The following is a 12,180-nucleotide window of genomic DNA, read 5'->3' as shown; positions in this document are numbered from 1 at the left end:
AGCTGCACGTGGCAACAAATTCAACAAATTCACCACCCTTTGCCTAAACAAATTTCTCCACATCTCTGTTTTGAAAGGGTGCCCCTCTATGCTGAAGCCATGTCCTCTTGTTCTAGACTCTCTCACCATGGGAATCACCCTTTCCACATCTACTCCATTTAGGCCTTTCAACATTCAAAAGGTTTCAATGAGAGCCCCCTCATTCTTCTGAATTCCAGTGAGTACAGACCCAGAGCCATCAAACGTTCTTTGTATGATAACCCTTTCATTCCTGGAATCATCCTTGTGAACCTCCTCTGGACCCTCTCCAATGATAGTACATATTTTCTAAGATGAGGGGCTCAAAATTGTTCCCAATACTTAAGGTGAGGCCTCACCAGTGTATTATAAAGCCTCAGCATCACATCCTTGCTCTTGTATTCTAAGGTCATAGGTTACGGGTGAAGGTGAAATATTTAAGCGGAACCTGAACAGCATTTTTTTCACTCAGAGGGTGGTGCAAGTGTGGAATAAGCTACTAACAGAAGCGTTTGAGGTTTGTTTGCAAATTTTGAGGTATTTACATAACAAAGTGGGCAGACTGTGTACGGCAGGGGTCCCCAACGCTTTCTTACACTGCAGTCTGGTTTAATATTGACAATATTCTTGCGGACCGGCTGACCGGGGGTGGGGGTGTGGTATTCAAGTAGGGTTAAGCTCACTCAACATGTCTTTTACAGTTAGGGTTGCCAACTTTCTCACTCCCAAATAAGGGACAAAAGTAGCAGTCAAATCCCGGGATACTTTACCCCAGGAAAGTCTACCATGACCATGAAGCCTTGCGCGGGCACCTGTGTGCGCATGCGTGACGTGCGCATGTGATGTACGCATGCGCGTACGTGCCAGTTTTTTCCCCCCACAAATCCATTTTGCCTTCATCTTCCCGACTATACTGCACATACATTATTTCTACTTTACATAGGCTGTGTATTTATCATATCATTCCTGCTTTTACTATATGTTAGTGACATTTATTTTTGGTTTTATGTGTAATAGAACATAGAACATCACAGTACAGGCTCTTCAGCCCACAATGTTGTGCCAACCTTCAAACCCTGCCTCCCATATAAGCCCCCACCTTAAATTCCTCCATATACCTGTCTAGTAGTCTCTTAAACTTCACTAGTGTATCTGCCTCCACCACTGACTCAGGCAGTGCATTCCACGCACCAACCACTCTCTGAGTAAAAAACCTTTCTCTAATATCCCCCTTGAACTTCCCACCCCTTACCTTAAAGCCATGTCCTCTTGTATTGAGCAGTGGTGCCCTGGGGAAGAGGCGCTGGCTATTCACTCTACCTATTCCTCTTATTATCTTGTACACCTCTATCATGTCTCCTCTCATCCAAAGAGTAAAGCCCTAGCTCTCTTAATCTCTGATCATAATGCATTAGGGTTAGGGTTATCACGAAACGTAGAGGTCCCAGAACAGGTTCTTGTGGGACACCACTAGTCACAATGTTATTTGGTATGATTTGGTAGGTTATTTTTTGGGTCTGGGAACGCTCAAAAAATTTTTCCCATATAAATTAATGGTAATTGCTTCTTCGCTTTACGCCACCTTGGCATGAAAGTTTTCATAGGAACGCTCTACCTTAGCGGGGGAAATACGGGACAAGGGCGGTCCAGTATGGGACAAACCAATTCAACCCAAGATACGGGATGTCATGACGAATACAGGACAGTTGGCAACCCTGTGTTCAAGTTCAATAGTACGTGACAGGGAATGAGGAAAGGTGCAGCTGACTCATATTGTTTCCTCACAGCCCGGTAGCACATGCTTTGCGGCCCGGTACTGGTCCGCAGCCTGGCGGTTGAGGACCACTGGTGTACGGAGACCTATTGTTATGAGCCCTACAGGCCTCTGCACATTGAGCATTGTGTTTTCTGTTTAATCTTGTCAAGTTATTTTGACTGGCATGGGTTTATCATGTATTGTGATTATATAATCACAATGCGCATGCGCCAGTCGTGCATGCAGCCTGGTACAGCCATTCCGATCTATTCTTACTTTCTTCTTCTTACTTTTTAATTTACGTTATTTTTTGTATTTTTTTTCACACAGTAACATGTCGAAGCTGCACCCTCTCTAACATGCTGGTAGAGAGAGTTTTATTTGGGTTTTCTTTAGCGCTGGAAATGGTTACATCCCGACACGCGGGACAGAAGCAAGGTCGCTTTGTGTATTCCACGGACCAGCAAATACCGGCCGGCTTAGCGAACAGAGCGGCAGACACCCCTGCTGAAATCCGGAGGAAAACACACAGAGGGGGATCACAAAGCCAAGGAAAGGGGACCGGATCGAGACAACAGAGACTTTTGGAGAAGAGGAGTTCGGTGGGTAATACCGTTCCGGCTGACCGGAAGTGCACTGAGAGCGGTAAGTGTAAAGGAGTTGGTACTTACTGTTCTGGCTAACAACGGATGGTGCAATCCGGGGTATATTACGATCAAGGAATGTGTTTACAGACTGGATACTTAACTTTTTACTGTTGGACTTCGGCCACATTCCACTGTGATACAACGCTTGGCAGTACGGGAAGTCATTCCTGCCTGTGGCCATCAACGTGCAGCTCCTCCCGTGGAGGGTCAGACACCCTGAGCCAATAGACTGGTCCTGGACTTATTTTCTATCGGCATAGTTTGCATTTTGGTGTTTGATTGTTGGGGTTTTTTGTATTGCTATATTTACGCTCTATTCTTGGTTGGGCAGCTGTAACGAAACCAAATTTCCCTCGAGATTAATAAAGTATATCTATCTATCTAAAGAGGACTCCCAATTAGTACTTATCATGGGATTCTTGTGTTTCAAGAATGATTCATCTCATGTGTTGCTTGGTCAATGGTATGTTGGGATTCCTATGAATAAACTCTTTTTTCTGTGTCTAGTCTACCTGGGAGTCTGTCATTCCTCTGCACCTGGGTTCAGTCATTTGTCAGCGCACACTGTAACACCTATGGTCCAAGCGTGGTTTGACGGATCAAGGTAGAGGAATACTTCAGCATGGACTAGATGGACTGAAGGGCCTGTTTCTGCACTGTAGTGCTCTGTGACTCTTTGCCCATGCTCTTATCTTGAGTAACACAGTAGTCAGACAAACTTGAGTTCACTACTGATTTCCAGTACTCACTGTATAAAGCTGACATATTTGTCCTATATCTGTATGCATTTCCACTGGGGTTTCAACATCCTCTCTATCCCCTAGACATACAGGCACAGTAAGTGAAGTGGCTACTGTAAATGACTAAATGGAGCTGACTGAGAGGGCAGGGGTTGGGGGTTGTGAAGTGTTGATGAAGTTGTGAGACAGAGTAGGGAATGGGACTGATGGAATTTCTCTGACATTCAGTGTGGACTCTATGGGTGACACAGTAGCATAGCATTTAGCACCATCACTCTCTACCACCAGCGATCACCGATCGAGGTTTGATTCCTGCCACTGTTTGCAAGGAGTTTGTATGTTCTCCCCGTAACCATGTAGGTTTCCTCCGGGTGCTCAGGTTTCTTCCCATATTCCAAAGACTTAGGGATCTTAAGGTGAGCAAGTTGTGGGCCTGCTAAATTGGCAATCAAAGCATGGCACACTTACGGGCTGCCCCCAGCACAATCCTTGGACTCCGTTGGTCGTTGGTGAAAAATGACACGTGTCACTGTACGTTTTGATATTTTGATGTGCATGTGACAAATAATACTAATCTTTAAAAATGCTCTTTAATCAGTGGGCACATGGCATCTTCCATCTTGGAAGGAAATATGAGACATGATAAGGAGTTGAACACTACCTCATTACTTTTTTTATTTTTGCACTACTTATAATTTAACGTATATATTCTGTATATCACAGCTTTTCCCTTCTATTATTATGTATTGCATTGTACTGCTTCCACAAAGACAACAAATTTCACAACATATGCTGGTGATATTAAACCTGATACTGAAAAATCAGTCCATGTAACAGAGATTTTAAAAATATGCAGAAAAAGAATTAATATCTGCTCCAGAGCAAAAATGAAGCACAATTGTTACATCTTAGAGTACTCAATATTACTACTTAGCCACTCAACAGCAACTAAGATTCTCGGGACACCGTGCGGTGCAATGATATTATTAGGCATGAGAATGTTACTGTGACAGAGCTCAGATTACAGCAGTTTCACTTTGAGCCTATAACACACAAGCTGCTGCTCAATATTAACACAGACAGGAGTTCTCTCAGTTCTGTTGCTGAATGGGAATTAATATCAGGTAGGGAACAATCCGACTGAATGTGCTAACAATATGAACTGTTCAGCAACATCTCACCAAACAGAACCCCAAATTTTATTCTACACAAAACTGAGCAGAAGTTCAGCATTAATGACGTATGAGTTAACAAAGATCTGTTGACCATCTGTTCCACACTCTACCTAAGTTTTCGATTCCTGCAGATACAATACCTAACATTGAATTGTAGCTAGAGCCCCTTTCAGAAATCCCCTAAGGATAACTTGCAGATTAAGTTGGTAGCAATGTTAGCACTCATTTTGAGAGAACTAAAATAACCAGTAATGAAGTAATGCTAATGCTTGGTCAGACTGCATTTGGAGTACTGTGAACTGTTCTGGGCCACATATCCAAGAGAGAATGTGCTGGCATTGGAGAAGTCTAGAGGAGGTTCATGAGAATTATCTTGGTAATGAAGTTGTTAAAATGAGTACATGTCTAGATCCGTCAAACATCATTATATGAGCAGAGTTTGATGGCTCTGGACCTGTACTCACTGGAGTTTAGAAGAATGAGGAGAGATTTGATAGAGGTATATAAAATTATGATGGGTATAGATAGAGTGAATGCAAGCAGGCTTTTTCCACTGAGGCAAGGGGAGAAAAAAACCAGAGGACATGGGTTAAGGGTGAGGGGGGAAAAGTTTAAAGGGAACATTAGGGGGGGCTTCTTCACACAGAGAGTGGTGGGAGTATGGAATGAGCTGCCAGACGAGGTGGTAAATGCGGGTTCTTTTTTTTAACATTTAAGAATAAATTGGACAGATACACGGATGGGAGGTGTATGGAGGGATATGGTCCGTGTGCAGGTCAGTGGGACTAGGCAGAAAATGGTTCGGCACAGCCAAGAAGGGCCAAAGGGCCTGTTTCTGTGCTGTAGTTTCTATGGTTCTATGGGATTTCATTGAAGCCTACTGAATATTGTAAGGACTAGATAGAGTGACTTTGGAGATGTTTTCAGCAGTGAGAGAATCTAGGATCAGAGGGCACAGCCTCAGAATAGAAGGACATCCTTTTAGAACAGATATAGGAGGAATTTCTTTTGCCAGATAATCTGTTGAATTCATTCCCACAATTGAACATTGAGGCCAAGTAATTGGGTATATTTAAAGCAGAGGTTGTAAGGTTCTTGATTAGTAAGGGCTTCAAAGGTTATGGACAGGAGGCAGGAGAATGGGAATAAGAGGGGAAATAAATCAGCCATAATAGAATGGCAAAGCAGACTCCATGATCTGAATGGGCTAATTCAGCTCCAATGTCTTACGGTATTTTCAGTGGTGAGGGCAGTTAGTTAACTTATGCCAATGTCCAGCTTGATTTTCAATCAGAATGTTCGCAAAGGAAGTCCAACATTCATTAACTGTTAGGTGACAAGGCCACACACACAGAGCATTGTTGCTTTGTCACAGCCACTGTGTGTTGTGTACTACCTGCCCCCCTCCATGGTCACATTTGTCATTAGTCCTTACCTGAGTACAGATTTCCTCCTTCTTCAGGGAGTTTCTTCACTACCAGATAAGCTGAGCTGGGCTCTGCGAGCTTACACCATTGGAGGGCTTGTTCCAGAACCTTCTCCTTGGGGTGGAGAGGCCTCTCTGCAGAGATGAGCAAGTGTTATTGAAGAGTACAAAAACTGAGGAGCAAACACAGGCTCTCACAACCACATAAGTACAGGAGGCCAACAACAGTGTGGAGTCACCTGGATATGGGTATAAGTGATACTTACCGCATTTGTCTGCGACCATATCCCTCTGATGTCCAGAAACCTGTGAATCTGTTTTCTTTATTCAGATTTCTGGATATTAGAGGAATAAAGGGAGCTGAGAAGAGGGCAGGAAATCCAAGTGGAGATAGAAGATCAGACTCAGTCCTGTCGACTAGTGGAGCAGACTGATGGGGCTAGATGGTCTCAGCAATTGTTCATATCCATACCATTACCTCACAGCCAAAGGATGCCCTGACGCATCTACAGGCAACTGAGGACCCTCCAGTGTACAGTACTGTGCAAAAGTCTTAGGCACATATACTGTATATAGCTAGGGTGCATAAGACTTTTGCACTGTACTGTAGTAATTTTATGTACAGTATTCCATTTTACTGCAGCCACAAAGCTAAAACAAATTTCATGACATATGTGAGTGATGATAAACCTGATTCTGATATGGATCTCTATTGAGGACTGAGAGTGGGAAGGGAGTGGGAAGGGAGTAGGGAGAGGGGATTTACTAACACTTTCTGTGCTCCACATTGTTAAATACAGACCTGTGCAAAAGTCTTAAGCACCCTAGCTTTATACATGTGCCTAAAACTTTTGCACCATCAAAAGTTTGTGAAACCTGAGCACCCAGAGAAAACCTGCGTGGTTATGGGGAGAACATACAAGCTCCTTGCAGACAGTGGCAGGAATCATACCTCGATCGGTGATCACTGGCATTATAGAGTGATGGTATTTATGAACCATCATGTCTTCATTTTAATGATCCTTGCAATATTTGTAAAAATTTTGATAGCCTTGTTTTCACAATTACAATATTTGCCTATTATATTGAGCCTGTGAGGCAGATTCTCATCATTCGCAGAAGCTTTTCTTGCATGCACATTATATTGTGTCCCTTACTCTGTACTCCTTCATGGAGAAGATTTAATCCCTTTCTCAATGGAGGGGAATAAACTGTTGGTGTTTATGGCTGAGACCCTTTAACAGGACTGAACAGGAAGCAGGCGGAAGTCAAAATAAGCCACATATGAATCCTGTTTCCTTTCCAATTCTGATTAAATGTTTTGGCTGTAACATTAACTGTTTATTCCCCTCCATGGATGCTGCCTGACCTGCTGATTTCCTCCATTTTATGTGCATTGCACAAGACTTCTAGCATCTGCAGAATCTCTTGTGTTTGTTAATCTTTTTCCTCCCTGACAGTTCCCTTCATCATGAATGGAAAGAATTTAAATCAGCAAGCTCAGTGTAGGGCACTCTTTTTGAGTTCTGCACTAACAATTCAATGACTGCTATCAATCAATTGGTACTTCCAATCTGAGTTAGCATGGCCAATCAATGCAGCAATTGGACAGCAGGTGGAGCTCAAGCACCTGATTTGAGAATGGGTCAGGGTCAAAGTGCAAGATATTAGGTATTAATTGATGCCCTGAGTTTGGAGGAGCTTCAGACTTAATTATAGGATAAATTATCAAGTTAAGGGTTAATTAAACAAATACTAAGAGTTAACAATTGGTCAGTTAACAGCTAATAAGAGTTCACTACTATATAATATGCAGTTAGGTGATTCTTGAGATAATCAGGTGAAGGGATCTGCCAAATGATAGATACAAATACTGTTTGAATAATTAAACCTTGTAGAAGAAGTGTTTTTTTTTAAATTGTGTGCAGCCTCAAAATGTTTTCTGTTCAGTGAGGCTCTTATGGCCAGTAGTAGAACCATAGAACCATAGAAACTACAGCACAGAAACAGGCCTTTTGGCCCTTCTTGGCTGTGCGGAACTATTTTCTGCCTAGTCCCACTGACCTGCACACGGACCATATCCCTCCATACACCTCCCATCCATGTATCTGTCCAATTTATTCTTAAATGTTAAAAAAGAACCCGCATTTACCACCTCATCTGGCAGCTCATTCCATACTCCCACCGCTCTCTGTGTGAAGAAGCCCCCCCCTAATGTTCCCTTTAAACTTTTCCCCCCTCACCCTTAACCCATGTCCTCTGGTTTTTTTCTCCCCTTGCCTCAGTGGAAAAAGCCTGCTTGCATTCACTCTATCTATACCCATCATAATTTTATATACCTTATGTGCTAAGCATAGGTTGATACAGTTTAAAGTAGTTCATAGGGCTCATATGTCCAAAGAAAACTATCTCGTTATTACTCTTATATTAATCCAATATGTGACAGATGCCAGTCTGAGATTGCTTCTCTAACTCACATGTTTTGGTCATGTCCCTTGTTGGAGAAATATTGGAAAGATATTTTTGATATTATTTCAACGGTCCTAAAAATAGACTTACAACCTCACCCAATTACTGCTACCTTTGGACTACCAATGATAGACTCAAATAATTTAACCTCTTTATCACGAAGGATGATTGCATTTCTTACTTTATTAGCTAGAAGGTCCATTTTGTTGAATTGGAAAGAGATCAACCCTCCTACAGTGTTTCATTGGTTTCCACAAACTATGGTGTGTTTGAATCTGGAGAAAATTAGAAGTGCAGTTTATGACCCTTCTATTAAGTTTGAAAAAATTTGGAGGCCATTTATTCAGCATTTTCATTTGATGTAATTTGATCATTTCCAAACTTGTTTTATTTCTCTGTACTGTTGTTGGAGGGGAATGGAATCGTCGACGCTGATGTTTTCTTCTTTTCCATTTTTAAGTTGTTAGTTTTGCCCAAGTCTTTTAGTTTAGTTTAGTTGTTTTTTTTTCTTTTGGGATGGGTTTTTTTTCTCTTTTTCTTTCTTTTTTCTTTTTTTTTGCTTTATATTATCCGTGATCAGTTCTACATGTATGGGAGTTTTGGTAATTTCCACTATTTGGTTTTGCAATTACTCTTTTTTTAAATGTAACAATGCATCTCATATTATCTGTATTATTGCTATGTTTTGTTTCTATATTTTGAAATTAATAAAAAGATTGAAAAAAAAAATTTTATATACCTCTATCAAATCTCCCCTCATCCTTCTACGCTCCAGGGAATAAAGTCCTAACCTATTCAACCTTTCTCTGTAACTGAGTTTCTCAAGGCCCGGCAACATCCTTGTAAACCTTCTCTGCACTCTTTCAACCTTATTTATATCCTTCCTGTAATTTGGTGACCAAAACTGAACACAATACTCCACATTCGGCCTCACCAATGCCTTATACAACCTCATCATAACATTCCAGCTCTTATACTCAATACTTTGATTAATAAAGGCCAATGTACCAAAAGCTCTCTTTATGGCCCTATCTACATGTGACGCTACTTTTAGGGAATTTTGTATCTGTATTCCCAGATCCCTCTGTTCCACTGCACTCCTCAGTGCCTTACCATTAACCCTATATGTTCTACCTTGGTTTGTCCTTCCAACGTGCAATACCTCACACTTGTCAGTATTAAGCTCCATCTGCCATTTTTCAGCCCATCTTTCCAGCTGGTCCAAGTCCCTCTGCAGGCTCTGAAAACCTTCCTCACTGTCTACTACACCTCCAATCTTTGTATCATCAGCAAACTTGCTGATCCAATTTACCACATTATCATCCAGATCATTGATATAGATGACAAATAACAATGGACCCAGCACTGATCCCTGTGGCACACCGACCTCTGGCTTCTTCCATCGAGCCAATGTCTAATCCAATTTACCACCTCTCCATGTATACCTAGCGACTGAATTTTCCCAACTAACCTCCCATGCGGGACCTTGTCAAAGGCCTTACTGAAGTCCATGTAGACAATATCCACTGCCTTTCCTTCATCCACTTTCCTGGTAACCTCCTCGAAAAACTCCAACAGATTGGTCAAACATGACCTACCACGCACAAAGCCATGTTGACTCTCCCTAATAAGCCCCTGTCTATCCAAATGCTTGTAGATTGTCTCTTAGTACTCCCTCCAATAACTTACCTACTACTGACGTTAAACTCACCGGCCTATAATTTCCCGGATTACTTTTCGATCCTTTTTTAAACAACAGAACAACATGAGCCACTCTCCAATCCTCCGGCACTTCACCCGTAGACAGCAACATTTTAAATATTTCTGCCAGGGCCCCCGCAATTTCAACACTAGTCTCCTTCAAGGTCCGAGGGAACACTCTGTCAGGTCCCGGGGATTTATCCACTTTAATTTTCCTCAAGACAGCAAGCACCTCCTCCTTTTCAATCTGTACAGTTTCAATGGTCTCACTACTTGATTCCCTCAATTCCATAGATTTCATGCTAGCTTCCTTAGTAAATACAGACGCAAAAAACCTATTTAAGATCTCCCCATTTCCTTTGTTTCCGCACAAAGCCGACCACTCTGATCTTCAAGAGGACCAATTTTATCCCTTACAATCCTTTTGCTCTTAATATACTTGTAAAAGCTCTTTGGATTATCCTTCACTTTGACTGCCAAGGCAACCTCATGTCTTCTTTTAGCCCTCCTGATTTCTTTCTTAAGTAGTTTCTTGCACTTCTTATACTCCTCAAGCACCTGATTTACCCCCTGTTTCCTATACATTTCATACAACTCCCTCTTCTTCTTTATCAGAGTTGCAATATCCCTTGAGAACCAAGGTTCCTTATTCCTATTCAATTTGCCTTTAATCCTGACAGGAACATACAAACTCTGCACTCTCAAAATTTTCCCTGTGAAGGCTTCCCACCTACCAATCACATCTTTGCCAGAGAACAACCTGTCCCAATCCACGCTCTTTAGATCCTTTCTCATTTCTTCAAATTTGGCCTTCTTCCAGTTCAGAACCTCAACCCTAGGACCAGATCTATCCTTGTCCATGATCAAATTGAAACTAATGGTGTTATGATCACTGGAACCAACGTGCTCCCCTACACAGACTTCTGTCACTTGCCCTAATTCGTTACCTAACAGGAGATCCAATATTGCATCCCCTCTAGTTGGTCCCTCTATATATTGATTTAGAAAACTTTCCTGAACACATTTTACAAACTCTAAACCATCTAGACCCCTAACAGTATGGGAGTCCCAATCAATGTATGGAAAATTAAAATCCCCTACCACCACAACTTTATGTTTCCTGCAGTTGCCTGCTATCTCTCTGCAGATTTGCTCTTCCAAGTCTCGTTGACTATTGGGTGGTCTGTAATACAATCCCACTTATGTGGCCATACCTTTCCTGTTTCTCAGCTCCACCCATAAGGACTCAGTAGACAAGCCCTCTAATCTGTCCTGCCTGAGCACTGCTGTAATATTTTCCCTAACAAGCAATGCTACTCCCCCACCTTTCATTCCTCTGCCTCGATCACATCTGAAACATCGGAACCCTGGAATATTAAGCTGCCAGTCCTGCCCCTCCTGTAGCCAAGTTTCATTAATTGCTACAACATCATAATTCCACGTGTCAATCCACACCCTCAACTCATCCGCCTTCCCCGCAATACTCCTAGCATTGAAATATATACACCTCAGAAGATTTTTACCACCACTCACAACCTTTCTATCAGCGGATTTGTTAAACTTTCAACATCATTTATTTTCACCCCAGCCACACTGTCAGCTCTGGCACTCTGATTCCCATCCCCCTGCAAATCTAGTTTAAAGCCTCCCCAACAGCACTAACAAACCTCCCTGAAAGGATATTGGTCCCCCTGTGGTTCAAGTGTAACCCGTCCTTCTTGTACAGGTCCCACCTGCCCCAGAAGAGGTCCCAATGATCCTGAAATCTGAAACCCTGCCCCCTACACCAGTTCCTCAGCCACTTGTTCCTCCCCCAGAGCATCCTACTCCTACCCTCACTGGCGCCTAGCACAGGTAGCAATCCTGAGATTACCACCCCTGAGGTCCTGCTTTTCAACTTCCTACCAAGCTCTCTATACTCACTGTCCAGGACCTCTTCACTCTTCCTTGCTATGTCATTGGTACCGATGTGCACCACGACATCTGGCTGGTCACCCTCCCACTTCAGAATGTCATGCAATCGATCAGAGACATCCTTAACCCTGGTACCTGGTAGGCAACAAACCATCCTGGATTCTCTGCCACGACCACAGAACCTTCTATCTGCACCTCTAACTATCGAGTCCCCTATCACTACCGCTCTCCTCTTTTTCCACCCTCCCTTCTGCTCTGCAGAGCCAGACTCAGTGCCAGAGATCTGGCTACTGCAGCTAGTCCCAGGTAAGTCATCCCCCCCAACAGTATCCAA

At 42.6% G+C, this 12,180-nt stretch overlaps 1 protein-coding gene across 8 annotated transcripts in view; it reads right to left on the bottom strand.

Annotated features, from left to right (window-relative positions):
• Positions 1 to 12,180, bottom strand: part of arap3 (ArfGAP with RhoGAP domain, ankyrin repeat and PH domain 3) — a 358,711-nt gene that overhangs the window by 36,749 nt on the left and 309,782 nt on the right. For all 8 annotated transcript variants that reach the window (XM_072264187.1, XM_072264192.1, XM_072264193.1 and 5 more), the window contains one exon: positions 5,772 to 5,897. In XM_072264187.1, the coding sequence (XP_072120288.1) occupies positions 5,772 to 5,897 (126 nt within the window). The remainder of the gene's footprint in view (positions 1 to 5,771; positions 5,898 to 12,180) is intronic.

The sequence above is a fragment of the Mobula birostris genome, chromosome 7 (genome assembly GCF_030028105.1).
Source record: "Mobula birostris isolate sMobBir1 chromosome 7, sMobBir1.hap1, whole genome shotgun sequence".
Classification (NCBI taxonomy): domain Eukaryota; kingdom Metazoa; phylum Chordata; class Chondrichthyes; order Myliobatiformes; family Myliobatidae; genus Mobula; species Mobula birostris.
This window is presented reverse-complemented; position numbering and strand designations above follow the sequence as displayed.